Below are 18,026 nucleotides of genomic sequence, written 5' to 3' on the forward strand. Positions count from 1 at the left end.
GTTGAATTTGGCAGAAATACAAATGCCCTACGTCTTGCTAGACGTATTATGAACCAACGTTGTTGGACAATATCGTGCACCTACTTGACGACAGCTCTTGACGACGCGATCCTGTCGTCGGTGAAAAGATCGGGCTCAACAGGCGCTTGCAGTTGCGTTGCCAGGTCGCAGGTGCCGCATTGCTGCTTCCGTGATGAGGGTATGCATCATCAGAATGCAGTAGCTTTGTCGCAGTGTCTTTATACTGGCGCACGCTCCTCCTTGGCGCCGCGATGGGTGTCCACTTGAGGCGACACTCTACAATTACATGGTACACTACAGTACTCGGCGCGACGGCGTCGACGCAAGATCGGGCGGAAAGACGCACACAACTTCAACGTGCTACAAAAGCACGCGACGGGCGTGTACTTGTAATCGCCTGCTGACAGGCGTCGTCTGGACCCTCGTCGTCTTAACCAATTACAACGTTAGTTGGGTAGAAAGACTCGGGGCACTCGGCAGATATACCCGGACGCGACCTATCGCAGATCAGAGCCACTTGTAATCGTTGGCGCTTTGTCGAGCGGGCGACCTTCGAGAGGTCCATTGTGGACCCAGACACGCACCCAATCACAGCACCGGATAAGTGGATACCGAAGTAAAGATCGAAGTTTATTGGTAATCCCACGCGCTCGAAAGATCGGCGCGACGAACCAGCGGCCGCTCTCCTTCGAACTTCGGTGCTCGCTGGGATAGATGCTCAGTTTGCCTTTGCGAGTCCCGCGCGCAGTTGCTACCATGGCCACCAACAGCATGGGCAGCGTGTGCAACACGCCCAAGAGCCTCAGCCGCCTCACGCGCGCGTCCCGCGTCTCGGCCGTCCAGCTACCGAACGCCTCGTACGTCGAGGAAGACGACATGGTCGTTGTCGCTGTCGCCGCGCCCGACAACCAAAACACGTTCAAGGCCTTCATGTATGGCCTCATCAACGCCGCGCTCGTCGTGCCCGTGTGCATGGTGCGTCGAATCGAGTCCAACATGGGAGCTCATCATCGTGTAGAGTTTCACGGCCATCATCTTCAGCAACCCATTCTTCACACCATTCATGCCGACGCTCGTCAAGCTCGTGGGCCTCTCGAGCGCCGTGCACCAGATCATGTTTTCATCACTCAGTTCGCTCCCGTTTGCAATTGGCCAAGTCCAAGACGCAGGTACGCACCGATACTCTCGGTAAACTGGACGAAACGCGTGGCGTAGGTCTCATCTTCCTTTCCGCAATGGCGTCTTCCGTGGTCTCGATCTTGGCCGACGACCCGACGCTGCCGCCCGAGGCCGTCATCGCGACGACGCTTGTGACTCTGAGCTCGGCCACCGCGCTTATGGGTGTCGCACTCATCATGACGGGCAAGGTACCGATATCTCCAACGGCCCATTTTGAATTGCGCAATCGTAGTACAAACTGGCGAGCTTGGTCCAGTACTTGCCGATGCCCGTGATTGGCGGTTCGTCCGACCTTGAACTTGGGTGTCTAAACACACGCGTCTTTGTAGGGTACCTCTCGTACATTGGTTTCTTTTGTATGGAAGCCGGCCTCGGCCTCATGGCCAACAAGGAGGTCAAGAACATCATGGAGTGGCCGCAGCTCTTCAACTACGACTCGGCGATCCACATCCTTCCGGGGCTGCTCTGCGGCGCCGCGCTTTTTATTCTTTCGTCCAAGCTGCAGCACTTTCTCGTGATGCCGCTCACGCTCACGTCCGTGTTGCTTGGCTTCTACACGTTCCTCTCCGTCACGGGTCTCTCGTTCGACGACGTTCGCGCCGGCGGCTGGGTCTCGTACCCGCCTGCTGTCACCGCCACGCCGCTCCAAGTCTTTGACCTTTTTGACTTTTCGCTTGTCCAATGGCGCGCGATTCCGCCCCAGTTCTTCACGTGGCTGGGCATGTACTTCGTCGTTGCGTTCTCGTCGAGCTTGGACGTGGCGGCGATTGAAATGAACATGGGCACCGATCTCGACTACAACCACGAGCTCAAGACTGTCGGCTGGTCCAACACGGTCTCGGGTCTCTTTGGCGGCTTCACGGGCTCGTACATCTTTTCGCAGACGATCTTTACGCTCAAGAGCAACACCAACAGCCGCATTCCCGGTATTGTTGTGCTCAGCGCCGAGCTGCTCATCTTTGTGCTGCCGATTCCGCTCACGGCCTACATCCCCAAGTGTACGTCGATCTCGTTCCTGTGGTGCTGTGTGCTAACGAAGCGTCTAGTCTTCTTTGGCGGCCTCCTCACCTTGATCGCGATCGATCTCATGATGGTACACGAAATCCAGCGCGTCGAAGATGCTCACGTACCATGCGTTAGGAATGGCTGGTGCACGCCTCGTCCAAGCTGCGCTTCCGCGAATACCTCCTCGTGCTCGCAACGTTCGTCTTGATCAACCTCTTTGGGCTGGAGCAAGGCATGATTTTGGGGCTCATCTGCGCCATGACCAACTTTGTCTTCAGCTACGCCGAGGGTGTTTCGGTCGTCAAGGTATACATACATGCAAAGCTTGTTTGAAACTAACCATCGACGCTGTAGACGCTGAGCCGGAGCCGTGTCCAGCGCAGCTACCAAGAGCGCCAGTTCCTCCGCGCGCACCAGGGCCAGATCGTGACCCTCGAGCTGCATGGCTATTTCTTTTTTGGGTCGAGCATCCGCCTCATGGAGGTCATCAAGAAGAGCATTTACGTGGCGCACGCCAAGGCGACCGAGGCGACGCCGCTCCTGCTCATGGAGGCTGCGACGCAAAGCAGCGTGTCGCACCCGCTCAAAGTGTGCACGCTCAAGGCCTTTGAAGAACGCAGTGGTGTCAAGTCGGCGATCGACGAAGAGGCCGAAATGACGATGCTGCCGACGCGCTTCTTGCTCTTGGACTTTTCCCATGTATCAGGTATCGACGCCACCGCGTCGCGGAGCTGCTTCACAGCGATGAAGTCGCTGCTCGCCCGGCACAACATTGCGCTCGCCTTTGCCCGCCTCTCGCCCGAGATTGAGCGCCAGCTCCAGATGAACGGTGTCCTCGACGACGACGACGACTCGACGAGCGACATTCACATCTACGCGTCCGCGGACGCAGGCCTCGAGGTGTTTGAGAACGTCCTCCTCAACGAGCGTCCGCCCGCGACGCCCATCTCCCAGTCGCAATCGCACAATTTGTTCCAGAAGCCGCACCAGATTGCCCGCCTCGCGTCGCCGACGCCGTCGATCCACTCCGTCTTCCAAGACGCGCTGGACGCGTGGGATGTGGCGATCTCGCTCGAGAAGGTCTCTTTGTACTTTGAGCGCCGGGACGTGGACGGCCGATCGATTGTGTTTGCCGAGGGCGACGAAGCTGAGAGCGTCTTTGTCGTCGTCTCTGGCGAGCTTGAGATCTTCCGGCCCGACCACGCACTCGACCGCATCGTCAAGGTGAGCCACGGGTCGCTCGTCGGCGAAGTCGACTACTACTTGCACCAGCCGCGGTCGTACACATGCCAGGCCGTGGCCAACTCGGTCATTTACGAGATCACCCGCGAGCGCATGACCAATATGGTGCGGGACGACCCGACGCTCTGCACGGCGATCCAAACCGCGTTCCTCAAGTGCATGAGTCTCGGCGCGCACAACCACCTCTTTGTGCACCACCGCCTCGATTAGACAACTATCAACGTATCAAGAGGACGATGTTTAGTGTTGTATATCTTCCCACAGCGGCGTGTTTAAACGGACCTGGTTGTTTAAACAACCAATATTGTGGTACAGTGTATTGAGGACAAGAGCAACAACAAGGTTAAAGGCCGGATGAAGCGTTTCCAGCATCTGTTGTTGTCGACACGGTAAGTTTTGCACGGCTCTGATGTTGGGTAAGCATGCTGCATCCAAATGAGCTTTCGCAATACTACCGGTATTTTAGTAAGGAACGTTGAAAGGCGTCTTCGCTCAGTCAGAGCCAGCTGAGTCAGAACCAGCTGAGTCAGAGCCAGCTGAGTCAGAGCCGTCCGCACTTGCGCCTGCCAAACGCGTTAAACGTTCCCGCCAATGGCCGCTAAAGGTCACGCGTAAGCAATGCTCCAGTCATCCAATCAGATCGCTTCTCGGACGCACCTATGTTATGGAGCCATTGTCCGATCGTCGGTGGCATGCGTCTGGCTGCGTTCGCCCTGCTGTGCGTCACGAGCGCGCTTACGTCCAACGAGTTTCACCTAAGTCTCGTCGGCGATGGCTCTGGCGACTACATGCTGGACTGGGTCACGGCGGCTGACGCCACGGCCTCTACCATCTACTACGGCAGCGCCAGCTCGAGTTTGACCCAAAAGGCTGTGGGCGTCGCCGCCGGCAGCGTCGCCGAGTCGAGTGATCTGAACGTAGCGTGCTGGACGGCGCGTCTCTCCGGTATCAAGGCGGGTGCTACTGTCTACTACGACCTCGCTTCTGCAGGATCGTCGGCCAAGTCGTTCACAGCGACACCCGCCAACGCGATGACGTGGGCCGTGTTTGGCGACATGGGCGCGACGGTGCTGGGGAAGGCCTCGGGTATAACGCTCCCAGCGCTCAAGAGCGGTCTCAGCGCCAACGCGTTCCACGGAATCCTCAACATTGGCGACCTTGGCTACGAGCTCGTGGGCTCGAACGGCGCTGCGTACATGCAGCAGCTCGAGCCGCTCACGTCGGCCGTGCCGATGCACACGACGATCGGCAACCACGAGATGCAGTATGCGGCCCAGGGTGCGATGCAGAACTACGTGAATCGCTTCAAAGGTCTCCTCGTCGGCGCCGGTGAAGCCAGCGGGTCGGGCTCCAACACGTTCTACAGCTTCAACGCGGGGTATGTCCACTTTGTGTTTCTCAACACAGAGGTCTACGGCGACGAAGCCTTCATGGCGCCGACCCAAGACGGCAACAAGTGGGTTCCGAACGACGCGGCGCGAGTCCAGATGCAGACGGACCAGAAGAGCTGGCTCGAGTTCGACCTGAGTCGCGTCAAGCGCGAGGTGACGCCGTTCGTCGTGGTTTGCGGCCACCGCCCTCCCAACCACATTCCGACGTCGGCTTCGACTGGCACCAACAAGTTTGCAAAGGACCTTGTGCCGCTCTTCGACAAGTACGCCGTCGACCTCATGCTCACAGGACACGAGCACGCGTACTATAACATCAAGCCGAGCAAAATTGGCAGCTACAACTTTCCGCCCTGGATCATCTCGGGTGCCGCGGGCAACAACGAGTTTATTCGCCCAACGGCCAAGGTGGAGCTCGACACGAGCGTCTTCACCGTCGTGACCAACATTAACAACTATGGCTATGGCTACCTCACTGCGACGGCCGAGAAGCTCTCTTGGGTCTGGGGCCAAGCCGCGACCGACTCGCCCGGGGGCATGGCGTCCCAGCCCGCGCCGTGGGCTCAAATGGACAAGGCCGAATTTCTCAAGAAGACGCTTACGAACCCGACGCCTGTGGGGAAGCCGCTCGTCGTGCCGGCGCCAAACGCGACGATGCCAGTGGGCAATGCGACGTCAACGCCATCGTCCAGCAGTCCAGCGACCAAGGATGGAAGCAAAGCCACCGCGAGTAGTGCCGTGACGCTGATGCTGAGTGCCTGTACTGTTGCTCTCATGGCGATGGCCTCCGTGTAAGCCACCATAGCCCGTTTACTCTTGCGTGCAAGTTTATTCTACGATAAAACGCCTTTGGTTGGTCGCTTCGCCGGTTGGTGGACCCACCCGTTGCGTCCTGGCGGCAAGATTTTGATTTAAACATCCGCCAGTTGGATACAAAGCGCCAACTCATTCATTTCAATTTCAATTGCTGACCGCAACTACGTTCATTTCGAGATTTGACATGATGGACCTGACGACGGCAACAAAGAGCGCGTTGAAGGAGTCGAAGCAACTGCAGGTGGCCGTGCTCAGAGGCCAGCTTTACGAGCGCAGAGCAGCTCTACTCAACAAGGCAACGGACCGGCTGGGCTTGGTGCACTGGCAGATCGATACGAACAAGCTCACGGACATCGCGGCTCTCCTCGAGCATCTTCGCGTACTCGATGGCTTTCTCCAAGGCACGTACGACGCTGCGAAGGAGCACCGTCGACAACTCTCTGGCCTCGAGCTCATCCTCCAGTCTGGCGGTGGTGCGGCGCTTCGCGGGGTCGCACTCGGTCTCTCAGTACCCATGCCCGAGCTTGTTCTCGAGCCTTCATGTGGAGAGTGGACGCAGCTCCCAGCGCCGGCCGCGCACGACGAGGTGGTGTCGAAGCTATACTTTGCCAGCGTCGACGCCGCGCTGTGCTTTGGGAGCACTGCTGTTGCATGTGGTCTCACGTACGCTGCGCAACTTTTCTGCGCGTCTGGCGCCGCTGACGCAATGGCGACGACGAGTGTGCTCGTCACATACAAAAGCGCTCCGATGAAGTCGCTGCGTTTGCGGCCAACGTCGCTGCGTCTCTCGCAACGAGCGCTGCACGCGGCCTCGAACGTCACGGACGACGCGTCGGCCGTCGCCTTTCTCAACAACTTTGGATCGCACGTGCTGTGCGGCGACGTCCACTTTGGCGGAGTCTTGTGTCACATCGTCGAGGTGTCGGTCGAGCATGCGACGCCGATCAGTGTTCTCCGAGCCGCTTGCGATACCGCGGCCACCAAGTGCCTCTCGGTGCCGTATAGCACCATGCCTTATGACGTCGGCGTCAACGTGTACACTGGTACACTGAGCTCGAATGGCCGAGAGCAGCCATGCGACATCGTGGCGCGCCTTGAGACAACTGGCGTCCCCGCCGCGAGCTTCGCCATCTATTGCGCGCTCTTGACGGCCAACAACGACGTGTGGTCGATGGTGGACCGTCCAGTCTCGTCGCCCGTCGCTGTGTGGGACCTCTTGGCCACGCAAGCCGGCATGCACGACGCGGCGCACCTCGTGCGTGACGCCTGGATCAAGCTCGCGCCGTCGCATTCACGTCCAATGGTGTCGGCTGCACTCTTGCGCGCCCGCATCGATGCGTGGTACGATGTCCATAGCGCGTACTCCCGGGCGCCGACGCTGGCCAACACCGCTGCCGCTACAAGCGCCACCAGCGTGATCGCCGACGACTTGGAAGCCGCTGATGACGCTGGCGAAATGGCGCGCCTATTTGCCTCACTTTTGGAGTACGACGCAGCCTTCAACCTCGACACTGCGGTGCCCTGCATGCGTCGACCGGCCGTTCAAAAGCGGCTGTCCGACCTCGTTGGCCAACCGCTGCGACCGCTGGATACGCTCTACGACCAGATTCTCAAGACTCTCTTGGTGGAGGCAGTGCCACCAGTGCGCCTCGCGTGGGACGTGGATGTCGAGCTGTCGCGGTCGGCGCTTATGGCAGCCATCGTCAGCGACATCCAGGACACTGACGCCCTTGCGTGGAAGCCTCCGGCCATGGCGACCGTCGACGTGCCCTACGCCCTCGAAGCGATTGCATCGACCTTATTTGCGGCGCCGACCCCCGACACGCCTCGCGTGATGGCACTCTGCCACAAACTCGTTGCTGCGAGCGGCTGCGACGCCTTTTGGAAAGTCGCAATGAAGTACGGCTGGGAATTGGAAGGCGGCTTTGCTTGCGAGCTCCAGGAGAACCATGTGCGCGCTATGGTCGGCGCGATGCACGAGGCGTATGTTGATGACCCCGACGCGACTGACTCGGACGACGACGAACCGGTGCGTGCATTCAAGAGCAGCAGTCTATTGCCGTTGAGTGCCCCCACCGGCCGCACACTGCAAGACCTCTTGACCGCCGCGCCAAAGCCGAGCGAGGATCTTCCAGCTCTCGTGTGGTTCGTCCTGAAGCACCGTCTCAGCTTTGACGAGGAGATCTACGCCAGCAGCACGACAAAAGGAGCCAAGCGCACAGCACGCCAAGGTAGCAAGAAGTCCACCAAGAAGTTCTCCCAGAACCCTGTGGTTCTGGACGCTCTCGAGTCGTTCACGGCGCCGTTGACACCGGGCGCGCGTGCCGAGGTCTACCGCGCGCTTCTCGACCAGCAGTTTCTTGTTCCATGCGTTTTGTCGACGGCCCGTGATTTCCGGCGCCTAGTGAGCGGGCTGGAGCTCGTTGAGACCGCGACGACTGCCGGCGTCCGGTGCGTTGCCAAGGACACGACAGCGACCCGCGTCGCCGTCATCTCGGGACGGCCGACGCGCTGCAGCGTATCGCACAAGTGGATCGAAAAGGTTTTCCACGTCAACTCGGCACACTGCCTCGATCGCAGCCTTGGCAGCTGCTTTACAGAGCATGCTACAGTCGCAGAGCTCGGCTGGGGCTTTGTCAAATCCGCCTCGCCCAACTGCACCACGGTCATGCTCCTCCACATTGTCGGCGTCTGCAGCTCTCAGCTTTGTCGTTTCGTCGAGTCTTTCGCCGACGTCGTCGTGGTCGACGGGGTGGTTAGCTCTCTGCAGTCGCACCCGCGTGCATTTCGCTGGCAAGAAGCAAGCGACGACGAAGTAGACTCGGATTCAGACGCTGGCGACAACCCAGTGCTCCTCCGCTGCCCACTGCACTTGGTCTACAAGAAGATCGCCGACCGCATCTCAAGCATCAACTCCGCACTCTCGTCTACGGTGCGGGTTCCCGTCGGCCATCTGTCATTTGGCACCGAAGACGTCGTTTTGAACACGTGCACGACCGTCGCGGACCAAGTGTTTGCAGCGACAGACTTTTCGACGTTGCGCTCGTCAACCCTGCGGCTGCAGACGCTCTTTGCAGAAGAGTCGACGCTCCAACTGCGCCTGCAGCGCCAGACGCTGGCGCCAGACCGTCAGCTGCTCCAGTGCAAGATCGACAAACTGCAGCTGCGGTATGTCGACCTCGTCGCCCCCGTTGCGGCGCATGCACTCGTCCAGTACTTCGTCAATGTACTGCAGCAGCCGATGGTAGCGCAGCGAGAGATGCTTTTCTTGGACCTCGAGTGCCGACTCAACCTCGAACGCCGACTCTTGAAAAGCAAGGGTGTCGATGCGCGAGCATCTGTGACCGGTGTCGAGCATCTTTGGCGCGAGCTCTCGCATCTTTTTACAATCCACCCAAGCACGTTTGCGGAGCTGCCGTCGCTGGCAGCGCAGCACTTGGTGGACGGTTTTCCGCTGGAGCTCATGGACGGCGATGCGGCCAGCGTCAACACCAATTGGATCAAGGCGGTACTGCGCGCGCTCGGCGGCCTCCTTCCGCGCGGTGCCCGCGTCTTTGTGCTCTCGATCTCGGGAATTCAGTCGTCGGGCAAGTCGACGCTACTGAACTACATGTTTGGCGTCCGCCTGCGCACGGACCTCGCGCAATGCACGACTGGCATCAACCTCCAGCTGCTCGCGTGCGAAGGCTGCCCGTCGTACGAGTATGTGCTGCTGCTGGACACGGAAGGCCTCCAGTCGCCCGAGCGCATCCGCTTGCCCGACCTTGTATGGCGCGACAACCGCATGGCGACGCTGTCGATCTTGCCGGCGGACGCGGCCGTAGTGTTGACGAAAGGCGAGTCGACCAACACGACCAACGACGTCCTCTCGATCGTGCACTCCGTCTTTGTCAACTCGGGCCTTGTGGAAGCGCACACGGGCCACGTCGCGACGAAGATCTACTTTGCCTTTAGCCAGATTGACGTTTCCGACACGACGAAGATGGCGACAAGCATCTCGGAGCTCCTCGAGAGCCTTAAGGAGAGAGCTGCGGACATTCAGGAGCTCCGAGGTACCTCGCTGGCTTCCGAGACGGGACTCCTTCGCAACTTCAAGGTCGACAAGAACCATGAGACGCAGAGCGATGTGCGCTTTTTCGGCACGACGGATGCGTCGAGCTCGCCGCTCAAGCCCAACGACTTTAGCAAGCGCGTATTGCGCTTTCGCGACTATATCCAAGCACACGCGACCGATGGAGACCGGAAGGTGCGCACGGTGGCCCAGATCATGGATGACCTGGATCTCGTCTGGCGCTGCATTGGCAGTGCAAACTTTGAGTTGGACTTCAAGTCGGTCCACGAGCGCCTTGTCTACGACTCGCTCGTCAAGGGCATGAACGACCACACGAGCAACCTGGCCGCAGCGTACGCGATGGCGTTTGACAAGACGCTCGAGTTGATGACCTCGTATTGCGGCAGCAACTTGGAGAACCTGGCGCTCGAGTGCAGCACGTTCCAGAAGTTCATGGAGGACAAAGTCAAAGACCATGTGCTCGAGGAGAGCAAAGCGTTCAGAGCGGCCCTGTCGTTGCCCAAGTACGCCAAGTGGGCGTCCGATATGGATCGTGCCTGGGGCCACTCCAAGGTCGCCCATTTGAAGCACGCGCGCCGCCTCGTCCGCGCCAAGTATGATCATCTCTTCCTCCACGAAACGCACGTCCAGCGCTACAAGGACGCGTTGCTCAAGCAGGTGTTGGCGCTCCGAGACGACCCGCAACGCACGGTGCGCGACTTCGACGAGCTCTTCCGCGGGTTTTTGGCAGACGTGCGCGCCAAGGACGCGCCACTTGCCGGTAAAGTCCGTCTGCTTACGATGGAGGCGCTGCACACGAGCAACATCTTTACGATCGACGAGCTCAACATGGTTGGATCCTCTGGACCAATGCCGCGGACGGGGTCACTTGCAGTTTGCTCGTCTCGCGCCCCAACGTTTCGGTGGCAGACCAGATTGCAGACTCCATCGCCGATCAGGTGCGAAGTCGCCTCGCCAACGTCGACCGGTACTCGCCCGGCGTTGTCACAGAAGTGGCTCGCGACCTCCAGAAGCAGTTGAGCCACATGGCGCCAGCTGACAAGGCCGCAGGCCTCAGCAGCCTCATCTCGACGCTCGGCTCGGAGCTCGCTGCGATCCAATCCAAATGGGATGAAAGCAACAGCATCGTGGCGCGCGTTGCAGCTTGCGAGGGGGCGATGCGGCAGTTTGCCAAAGACGTTTGCAACGGCTTGGAGGCCGCAGATCTGCTCGTGCGCACGCTCCAGACGTGGCTCAAAGACCAGCTACCGAAAGCGTTTGAGGAAGAGCTCGTCAGCCAAGTGTCGGTCTCGCTCCAGAGCGCGCCATGGGTTCGCGACGCGGCGGCAATGCAAGCCGAGCTCGACTTGGCGCTGCTCCAATCCATCCGACGCCACGACGTCAAGCTTGTCCTCGACCGGATCGCCAACCCGGTGGCCCACACGATGGAGGTGATGACGGGACTCATCGACGTGGCAGTACAGCAGTGCTTTGTTCAAGTCTCGAACGAGTTGGTCGCCAGCATCGAATGTGCACTCGAGCGGGCCGCGCGCGTCGCTGCCAAGGCCGAGAGCCAACGTGGCGCTGCGTTCCTCGCCGAGTTGCGTGCTGCTCTCCTGAGCAGCCTCAAGCGCCGCGGTACAAGCTGCCTCATCGAGAGTCTTCCACGCCCGAGCAGCGATGTCTTCAGCTGCGAAAACCAGGACCCGCACCTGTTTGCCTCGGCCGATGCGACAGTGCCCCGCCGACTTCTGCAGACTTTGATGACGTGCAAGCGTCGCCTCCGTCCGTCGAACCAAGCCAGCGTGCCGATTGCGACGTCAGTGCGTCAGCACATCCACGAGGAATCGTTTGGCAATGCCAACGGCGTCGTGCCGCGCTGCGGGAAGCCGTGTCCGATGTGCAAGTGCCCGTGCACCAAGGCGCTCGGCCACGTATCGAGCGAGGACCGGAGCCACGACACGCACCACCAGCCCCAAGGTCTCGTCGGTACGTACGAGTACGAGCCACTGCACTACCTTGTCGTCGACAGCTGCCCCACCAGTGTCGAGAAAGACGCCGACATCGTGTTCCGGGACGGCACCCGCCACCGGTACCGCGAGTTCGACAAGGCATTTCCGGATTGGGCCATCCCGCACGCAACGCAGCCGCTGCCGCTGCGCGAGTTCATTTTTGCCAAATACCAGAAGCAGCTCGCAAACAAGTTCAAGCGCCCCGCAAGTATTGCCATCCCGCCGTCGTACCAACATGGCCTCCGCAACCTCGAGCGCCAGATTAGCTACGTCGCGCGGCCGGTGCAGACCCTCGGGACCTCGAGACCCGCCACGCGCCAAGCGACCCGCCGCGAAGCGTCGTCATAGTAAGGAAGCCATGGAAGCCATGTGCTGTGTTGTGCATAACAAGAGTTAGCGAAATGAAGATCCCAAGATCGCCACGCGCCGAATGTTCTCGTCACCTAAATCGTCACACAGCGATGGGATTGGTCAAAAAGAGAGGCAGTGTCGGTTCTATAACACCGCTCATTGGTCCAAAGTGGCCAATTAGCACCGGCGCGTGGCTTTGGTACAAATCCCAAGACATCCTTGAGCCTGGCCAATAGTCAAATGACGTTGGTCCCGATCCCGACCGACGCGGCCGCGCAGAACCCGGCGGCCTTCCTCGTGACGCATGGCATCCTCCACGAGGAAGGTCCGTTCTACCTGCACGTGCAGGACAAGGCCGGCAGTCGCCGCAGCGACGAAGCCTGGACCAGCGTCGAGGAGGACCTGCTGCGGGCCGCGCACTGCTGGTGGCGCGCCCATGCGTCCGTGGCCACGGTCGCCCTTGGCATCGCCCTCACGCGCCGCCTGGTCCTCGAGAACCCGGAATCCGATATGGAGATGCTCACGGTGGCCGAGACGTCGCCGGCCAAGCCAGTCAACACGTTTGAAGACGATTTGCTTGCCGATGTCGTCCAGGGCATTCCGACGCTCTTCGTCGCGTCGCGAGACATGGTCCATGGCGTGACCTCGTCCAGCGACGCGCTTGCGGGATACCTCACAAATGCGATCCTCGTCGCACCGAGCGATCTCTTGACGCCGGTCGAAGCCAACCGCGGTTGTCGCTGGCTCCTCCCGGTCGAGCTGTTGAAGGCTGACGTGTTTGACGAAGTCGACTACACGCAGCCAATCAACGTCCTCGGGTTCTCTCTCCACGAAGCGGCGCTCGTCGCGATGGGTCTTGTTCAGTCGGGGCACCCGGCCGTGCGCCTTTGCCTCTTTTCGCTGACGCCGTCGCTTGTGCAGAAGCTGCCGACGACGATGACGAGCACCATCTACTCGACCGAAGGCGTCATGGCGCCGCAAGAAGGAGGCGTGTACGACCTTTCGAGCACCGTCGAATCGACGACGCTTCCGGACACGGACGCCCTGCGCAAGGCCTACGACGCCGCAGCGTCGGCCAAGACGCCCAAGGCTGCGCCCAAGGTCGCGCTTGCCTCGCGCGAGTACCGCGAAGCCTTCTTCACCATGCCGCTGCCGCTGCCGAAAGCCAAGTTCTTGGATGTGGCGGCCGCCATCTACCGTGCAACGTCACTCGTCCTCGCACCGCTCGGCGTCCTCTGTGCAAACCCGAACCCGCTTCTGAACGAGACGTCCATGCTCGAGCTGAAGACAAGGCACGGGCACATTCTCCAGGAGATTATCGAGGTCGTCTCGGACATGGTCTACAGCGACTTTGACGTTGACGAGAGCATCATGGCGATGAGCGCCCAGACGTGGCTCCACGACGAGAACGACACGGATTGCAACGCTGCGATGACAAGAATCAACCAGCTTGGCACGACGCTGCGCGAGACGCCCGCGATTGTGGAGCTCCAGACGACTCTCGACGTCGCCGACGTCTTGCCGACGACGCGCCGCATCGTGGAGCATGTAAGAGCGGCGCTGTCGGCCAAAGTGCCGTGGGCGCTGTCACCGCCACCGCTGCCCGACTTTTCGCACCCGCCTCCGCCGCTGGAGGAGATGACCATGTACCCGACGGTCGTCTACGCCCTTGGCTTCCGATTTCAGACGCCGTGCTCGACCATGACCAAGCAGAGCACGCTCCAAGTCAAGGCCAAGGTCCAGGCGGTCTACGAAGGCGTCCGATCGGCCGTGGCGTCGGACCTCGACGCGATCCAACTGCAAGCGCTCGTCGAGTGCTTGGCAGATGATGAGAAGGCGCTCGTGACGGACTTGGCGGCTGCGACGTTTGGCACTCACCACGTCGTAAACGACGACGTGTTTGTGGACCCGCGCATGACGCAGACGGCGCAGGCCAACTTTAAAGCGGCGCTCGGTCGAGGCACGCGAGCCCACAACCGTGGCGACTACGACGATGCGCTGCGCTTCTTCTCGTCGGCCATGAACTGCGTGCCGCTGTACCACGCGAGCATTGCGGACGCGCTCGCAAAGCGCGCCAAGACGCACCTGAGCCTCGGGAACCTCGAGAGCGCGATCCGGGACAGTAAGGAGGCGCTCTCGGTCGCGCCATTTTGCATGGAGGCCTACGCGACCCTCGGCGCGCTTGCAGAGAAGCGCGAGGACTACGACGACGCGCTGCAGATGCACGTGCTCGCGTTCATCCTCGGCGGGTCCCGGGCAATTGACCAAGCCGACACGATTGAACGCGTCTCCAAGCACGTCGGTCGGTCCAAAGCCAAGGAGATCTGGGCTGCAATGGAGATGCGCCACGACATCCCGTCCACGTGGCTTGTCGACAGCTACTTTCAGTCGTTCTTCCGGGATGCCGACTACCCCATGAGTACCGTGTCTGTCTCGAAGCTCCCAACCTTGGACCCGAGCACGCAGTTTGAGCTCCTCCTCGTGCGGGCCATCCACCACAAGCGCTGCCGTCGATACCCTGAGGCCCAAGCCGACTTTGCTGCCCTCGCCGCCTGCCTCCTCCCGCGTCTCGAGGAGAACGACGTCGTCGACGACCCCACCGTACGCAAACACTATGTCATTGCGCTCAACCTCCACGCGTCTTTTTTGTACATCACGGGCGACGTCAACACCGCCTTGCACGTCATCGAGGTGGCGCTGCAACTGGACCCAGACCACCTGAACTCGGTCATCAAGAAGGCCGGGTTCCTCGTCGAGGTCGGGGACTTTGATGCTGCCACCGAGGCGTTCGCCGACGCCACGCGCCTCGACCCCAACTCGGCGGACGTTTACTTGCACATGGGCCAGATGGAGCTCATTCTCTGCGAGTACGGCGCGGCGGTCACGTCGCTGCGCAAGGCCATGGCGCGCTGCGAGTCCATGTATGTGACCCACATCTCGTACGGCATGGCGCTCTACAAGGCGGGGTCCGTCTACCAGAGTCTCGACGTCTTCAAGACGGCGCTCGAACTCTTCCCCACTTCGCACGAGGTTCGCCTCTTCTACGGCGACGTGCTCTCGGACCGCGGCGACTATGGCAGCGCGATGGCGCACCTTCGCGCGGCCTATGACATGTCGCCCGAGTGCCCGCTGCATCTGCTCAACGCCGGACGCATCTTCGTCGCGACCAACGACGCCGCTCACGCGATCGCCCACTTTGAAGAAGCGCTGCGGCTGGACCCGAAGAGCTCTGCGGGCCACCTGGACCTCGCGCAGGTCTACTTTGCGCAAGGCTGCGTCGACGAGGCCATGACGCACTTTGACAAGGCTATCGACACGTGTCGATTCCTCCCCGAGGTCGAAGACGCGTGCGCGTGCCGGGCCGTTGCGCTCATGCAGCTCCATGCGACCGAAATCCTCGGCGTCGATCTCCGTCACATGCTCAAGAACAAGTCCAAGTAGTTTAGTCCACCCTCCATCACTATAAGCATACACTAGGTATACCACATCCACTCGACGAGTGTTAAATAAGTCGGGTTACACAGCTGACGTGCGATGCCGGTGCTTCTTGGTAGAGCCCGACTTGTTGAGGTCGGGCTTGTGGACGTCACTGGTTCGGCGCGCCAACTGTATCGACGTGTGCCATGGGTCATTGTTGTCGCCTACCCCGATGATGGCGCCGTTGATGCTGCCACGGCGAGAGCTGCTGCGCGACGCCATAGATTCTCGTCGACGACTGGGAGGCGGCGGGTCAAACGAGACGTTGGGCAAAAGGTACTTTTCGAGGCGTGAGAGGCGCAAGACAACCTCGTCCAAGCGCGACACTAGACTGGCGGCGAGCTCGTCGTCTTGAAACGCAACGGCACCAGAGACGGAGGACGAAACGCCTTCGACAACGCGATCCGCTAGCACAGCGGACGACGCAGCAGCGATACCAGTCCCTTCTTCGTTGACCTGCGGCTGAAAGACAGAAGAGCGTCGACGACAAGAAATCATTTCTGCAGCCGCGGACGGCAGGTCCACGATCTAGCGTCCTTGTGAGCACACAGCAGCAGTAGTTGGCAACATACTGACGAGCGGGCCTTGTGGAGGCGCGTCGCCGTGTGCACAAACTGGTTTCGAAAGACAATCTTTACGACTTGGCGCCGAATGCTGCGGTGCACTTGCGGGTACAAGCCCGTGGCCATGATATCTTCAAGGTCAAACTTGGAGAGTACTTGCACGTGGAGGTAAGAAAAGGCGCGGACTGGAATTTTTCGCTGCCGGAGGTGGAGAATAATGTCCTACGAGGTATCGATCATATTCGATATATGCGCGCATGTCAGCAAGGAAGATACCTCGCCGAAGTAGGTGCCACCAGCGTAAACTACTTTGTCTTTGGTGGCGATGCCGCGCTGGACGAGGTACCTAGATCGAGATAGCTTGTCGGCGGGACGTACGTAAGCGCAGCGTACATTTTCGTATTGAGTTCGCCTTCGCGAATCACAAACTCAGAGGGGGGAAAGCACTCGGGTCGAAGCACCAGCGCCAGCTATGATGGATGAAGGTCTATAAAATGGGCTTCTAGTAGTCATGGCCACTACGTACAGCCGTGACAAACTGGGCGCGCTCAAGGACGTCGTTGCAGTGGAAGAAAGAAATGTCCGCGATCCACTTGTTGTTGAAGACTGAGACTTCACCGCGAAGGCCCGGAGACATGGTGAGGAGCAAATCGAGGTTTTGCTTGTCGCGCAGCAGCGCTCGCGACGAGTGAAAGTACTCGCGAAGGCGCGACGTGAGCTCGGCGGGCAGCTGGTTCTGCGTCGCGTACTCGTTGAGCGTGTCGAGGGTCTGGTGAAACTCGGTCGTCGACGCGTCCATCGAGTTTAGAATTTGGCAGACGCCGCCAACAACGTAGGCGTATGTGCCAGCCCCGAGGAGCATGCAGGCGATCGAGAGCGCCCGCTCGGCGAGCGTCGAAGGCACGAGATCGCCGTACCCGATCGTCGTCAGAGTCATGACGGACCAGTAGAGCGCGGAAATGTACTGTGTCGATGGCGGCATCTCGGATAGCGGCGTCGAGCCCATACTGTGCATCGTGAGCCAGTTGTAGACGTTGCCAGAACTGTCGACGTAGTACTCGATGTCGACAACGAAGCGGAAGATGCACGCGATCTACGCTGGCGCATACAGACGAGTTTGTGCCAAAAAAGTACCCAGTGGGAAATCATGAGCGCGATGAACGCAAATTTGGTGAGCGCCAGCGTTGCGTAGTTCATGCTCATTTTGGCCTCCCAACGTGTGAACATGTCGCTGCCTACAAGAATGCTGCACCCCGGCCGGCGAGTGTACCGTGTACCTTGGATGACTCGGATGATCTTCATGAGGCGGAGCAGTCGCAGCACGCGCATGAGTCGCAGCTGCTGCACGGCCGACGACCCCGCAAAAAAGTTGATCAAATCAAACGGTATCACCGAAACGAGGTCGACAGCGAACCTGCGGGTGCGGCACATCGACGACCTTGTCGAAGAGGACAGCGACGTACCAGCCTTTGATGTAGTGCCGGACGATCTGTGTGGGCTGTGCGATCCAGATGTTGGACCACTCGTCTCGGTACTAGCCAAACACGTGACGACCCCTGATGCTGGTTCATTTGCGTGCACCATGAGGAAGAAGCGCAGGAGCATGTCAAACAGAAAGCACAGGTCAACTACGCAGCATGAGACATGGTCTCAGAGGAGACGCACCGAGCCGATTCAGCACAAACATGGCATCGGAGAAGGAAGAGTCTGGAAAGGCCGTCTCGTACGGCGTCACAATCGCTATTAAAGCATGGAAAGCGCACGAGGCTGCGCCGCTTACCAGTATAGAAGAGCAAGGCGACGGAGATCATGTCCCATTTCTTCATCCACGGGTGGTGCGGATGGATGGGCTGGATGCGGCAGAGGCCAAAGATCACGAAAGACTGCGTCGTTGCCGAGTTGTTGAGTGGCACAAGCGGCC

General features: G+C 60.0%; 5 protein-coding genes across 5 annotated transcripts; 4 read left to right on the forward strand and 1 right to left on the reverse strand.

Moving 5' to 3' along the window:
* The first annotated feature begins 742 nt into the window (after window positions 1-742).
* On the forward strand, window positions 743-3,725 carry SPRG_01772 (hypothetical protein). The gene is made up of 8 exons (XM_012340138.1): window positions 743-996; window positions 1,040-1,190; window positions 1,237-1,388; window positions 1,433-1,481; window positions 1,530-2,198; window positions 2,247-2,293; window positions 2,341-2,511; window positions 2,560-3,725. The coding sequence occupies exons 1-8, from the start codon at window positions 778-780 to the stop codon at window positions 3,655-3,657; spliced, it is 2,556 nt and encodes an 851-aa protein (XP_012195528.1). The 5' UTR covers window positions 743-777; the 3' UTR covers window positions 3,658-3,725.
* Window positions 3,726-4,132: 407 nt separating this feature from the next.
* Window positions 4,133-5,683, forward strand: SPRG_01773 (hypothetical protein). The gene has a single exon (XM_012340139.1). The coding sequence runs from the start codon at window positions 4,140-4,142 to the stop codon at window positions 5,628-5,630; it is 1,491 nt and encodes a 496-aa protein (XP_012195529.1). The 5' UTR covers window positions 4,133-4,139; the 3' UTR covers window positions 5,631-5,683.
* A 155-nt stretch (window positions 5,684-5,838) lies between these two features.
* Window positions 5,839-12,062, forward strand: SPRG_01774 (hypothetical protein; the record flags this gene model as incomplete). Its single annotated transcript, XM_012340140.1, has 2 exons — window positions 5,839-10,554; window positions 10,662-12,062. The coding sequence occupies 2 exons, from the start codon at window positions 5,839-5,841 to the stop codon at window positions 12,060-12,062; spliced, it is 6,117 nt and encodes a 2,038-aa protein (XP_012195530.1).
* A 243-nt stretch (window positions 12,063-12,305) lies between these two features.
* SPRG_01775 (hypothetical protein) lies at window positions 12,306-15,591 on the forward strand (the record flags this gene model as incomplete). Its single annotated transcript, XM_012340141.1, has 1 exon — window positions 12,306-15,591. One exon carries the CDS (start codon window positions 12,306-12,308, stop codon window positions 15,504-15,506), a length of 3,201 nt encoding a protein of 1,066 aa, XP_012195531.1. The 3' UTR covers window positions 15,507-15,591.
* On the reverse strand, window positions 15,547-18,022 carry SPRG_01776 (hypothetical protein). The gene is made up of 11 exons (XM_012340142.1): window positions 17,886-18,022; window positions 17,771-17,845; window positions 17,687-17,733; window positions 17,569-17,639; window positions 17,383-17,519; window positions 17,240-17,340; window positions 16,632-17,198; window positions 16,499-16,575; window positions 16,382-16,451; window positions 16,115-16,327; window positions 15,547-16,070 (listed from the first exon to the last, which is right to left on the reverse strand). The coding sequence occupies exons 1-11, from the start codon at window positions 17,929-17,931 to the stop codon at window positions 15,582-15,584; spliced, it is 1,893 nt and encodes a 630-aa protein (XP_012195532.1). The 5' UTR covers window positions 17,932-18,022; the 3' UTR covers window positions 15,547-15,581.
* Window positions 18,023-18,026: the final 4 nt, after the last annotated feature.

This window comes from Saprolegnia parasitica (assembly GCF_000151545.1).
Source record: "Saprolegnia parasitica CBS 223.65 unplaced genomic scaffold supercont2.4, whole genome shotgun sequence".
NCBI classification, from domain to species: Eukaryota; Oomycota; class Saprolegniomycetes; order Saprolegniales; family Saprolegniaceae; genus Saprolegnia; species Saprolegnia parasitica.

Bases quoted from the DNA above. Each gene is read 5' to 3' on its own strand.
- SPRG_01772 (XM_012340138.1), top strand. From the start codon at position 778: ATGGCCACCAACAGCATGGGCAGCGTGTGCAACACGCCCAAGAGCCTC. The intron at 1,482-1,529 runs GTTCGTCCGACC...GCGTCTTTGTAG, and splicing joins GCCGATGCCCGTGATTGGCG to GGTACCTCTCGTACATTGGT. The intron at 2,294-2,340 runs GTACACGAAATC...ACCATGCGTTAG, and splicing joins TCGCGATCGATCTCATGATG to GAATGGCTGGTGCACGCCTC.
- SPRG_01773 (XM_012340139.1), top strand. From the start codon at position 4,140: ATGCGTCTGGCTGCGTTCGCCCTGCTGTGCGTCACGAGCGCGCTTACG.
- SPRG_01776 (XM_012340142.1), bottom strand. From the start codon at position 17,931: ATGAAGAAATGGGACATGATCTCCGTCGCCTTGCTCTTCTATACTG. The intron at 17,640-17,686 runs GTGCACGCAAAT...GTGTTTGGCTAG, and splicing joins TCCTGCGCTTCTTCCTCATG to TACCGAGACGAGTGGTCCAA. The intron at 17,520-17,568 runs GTACGTCGCTGT...CCGCACCCGCAG, and splicing joins CGGCACTACATCAAAGGCTG to GTTCGCTGTCGACCTCGTTT.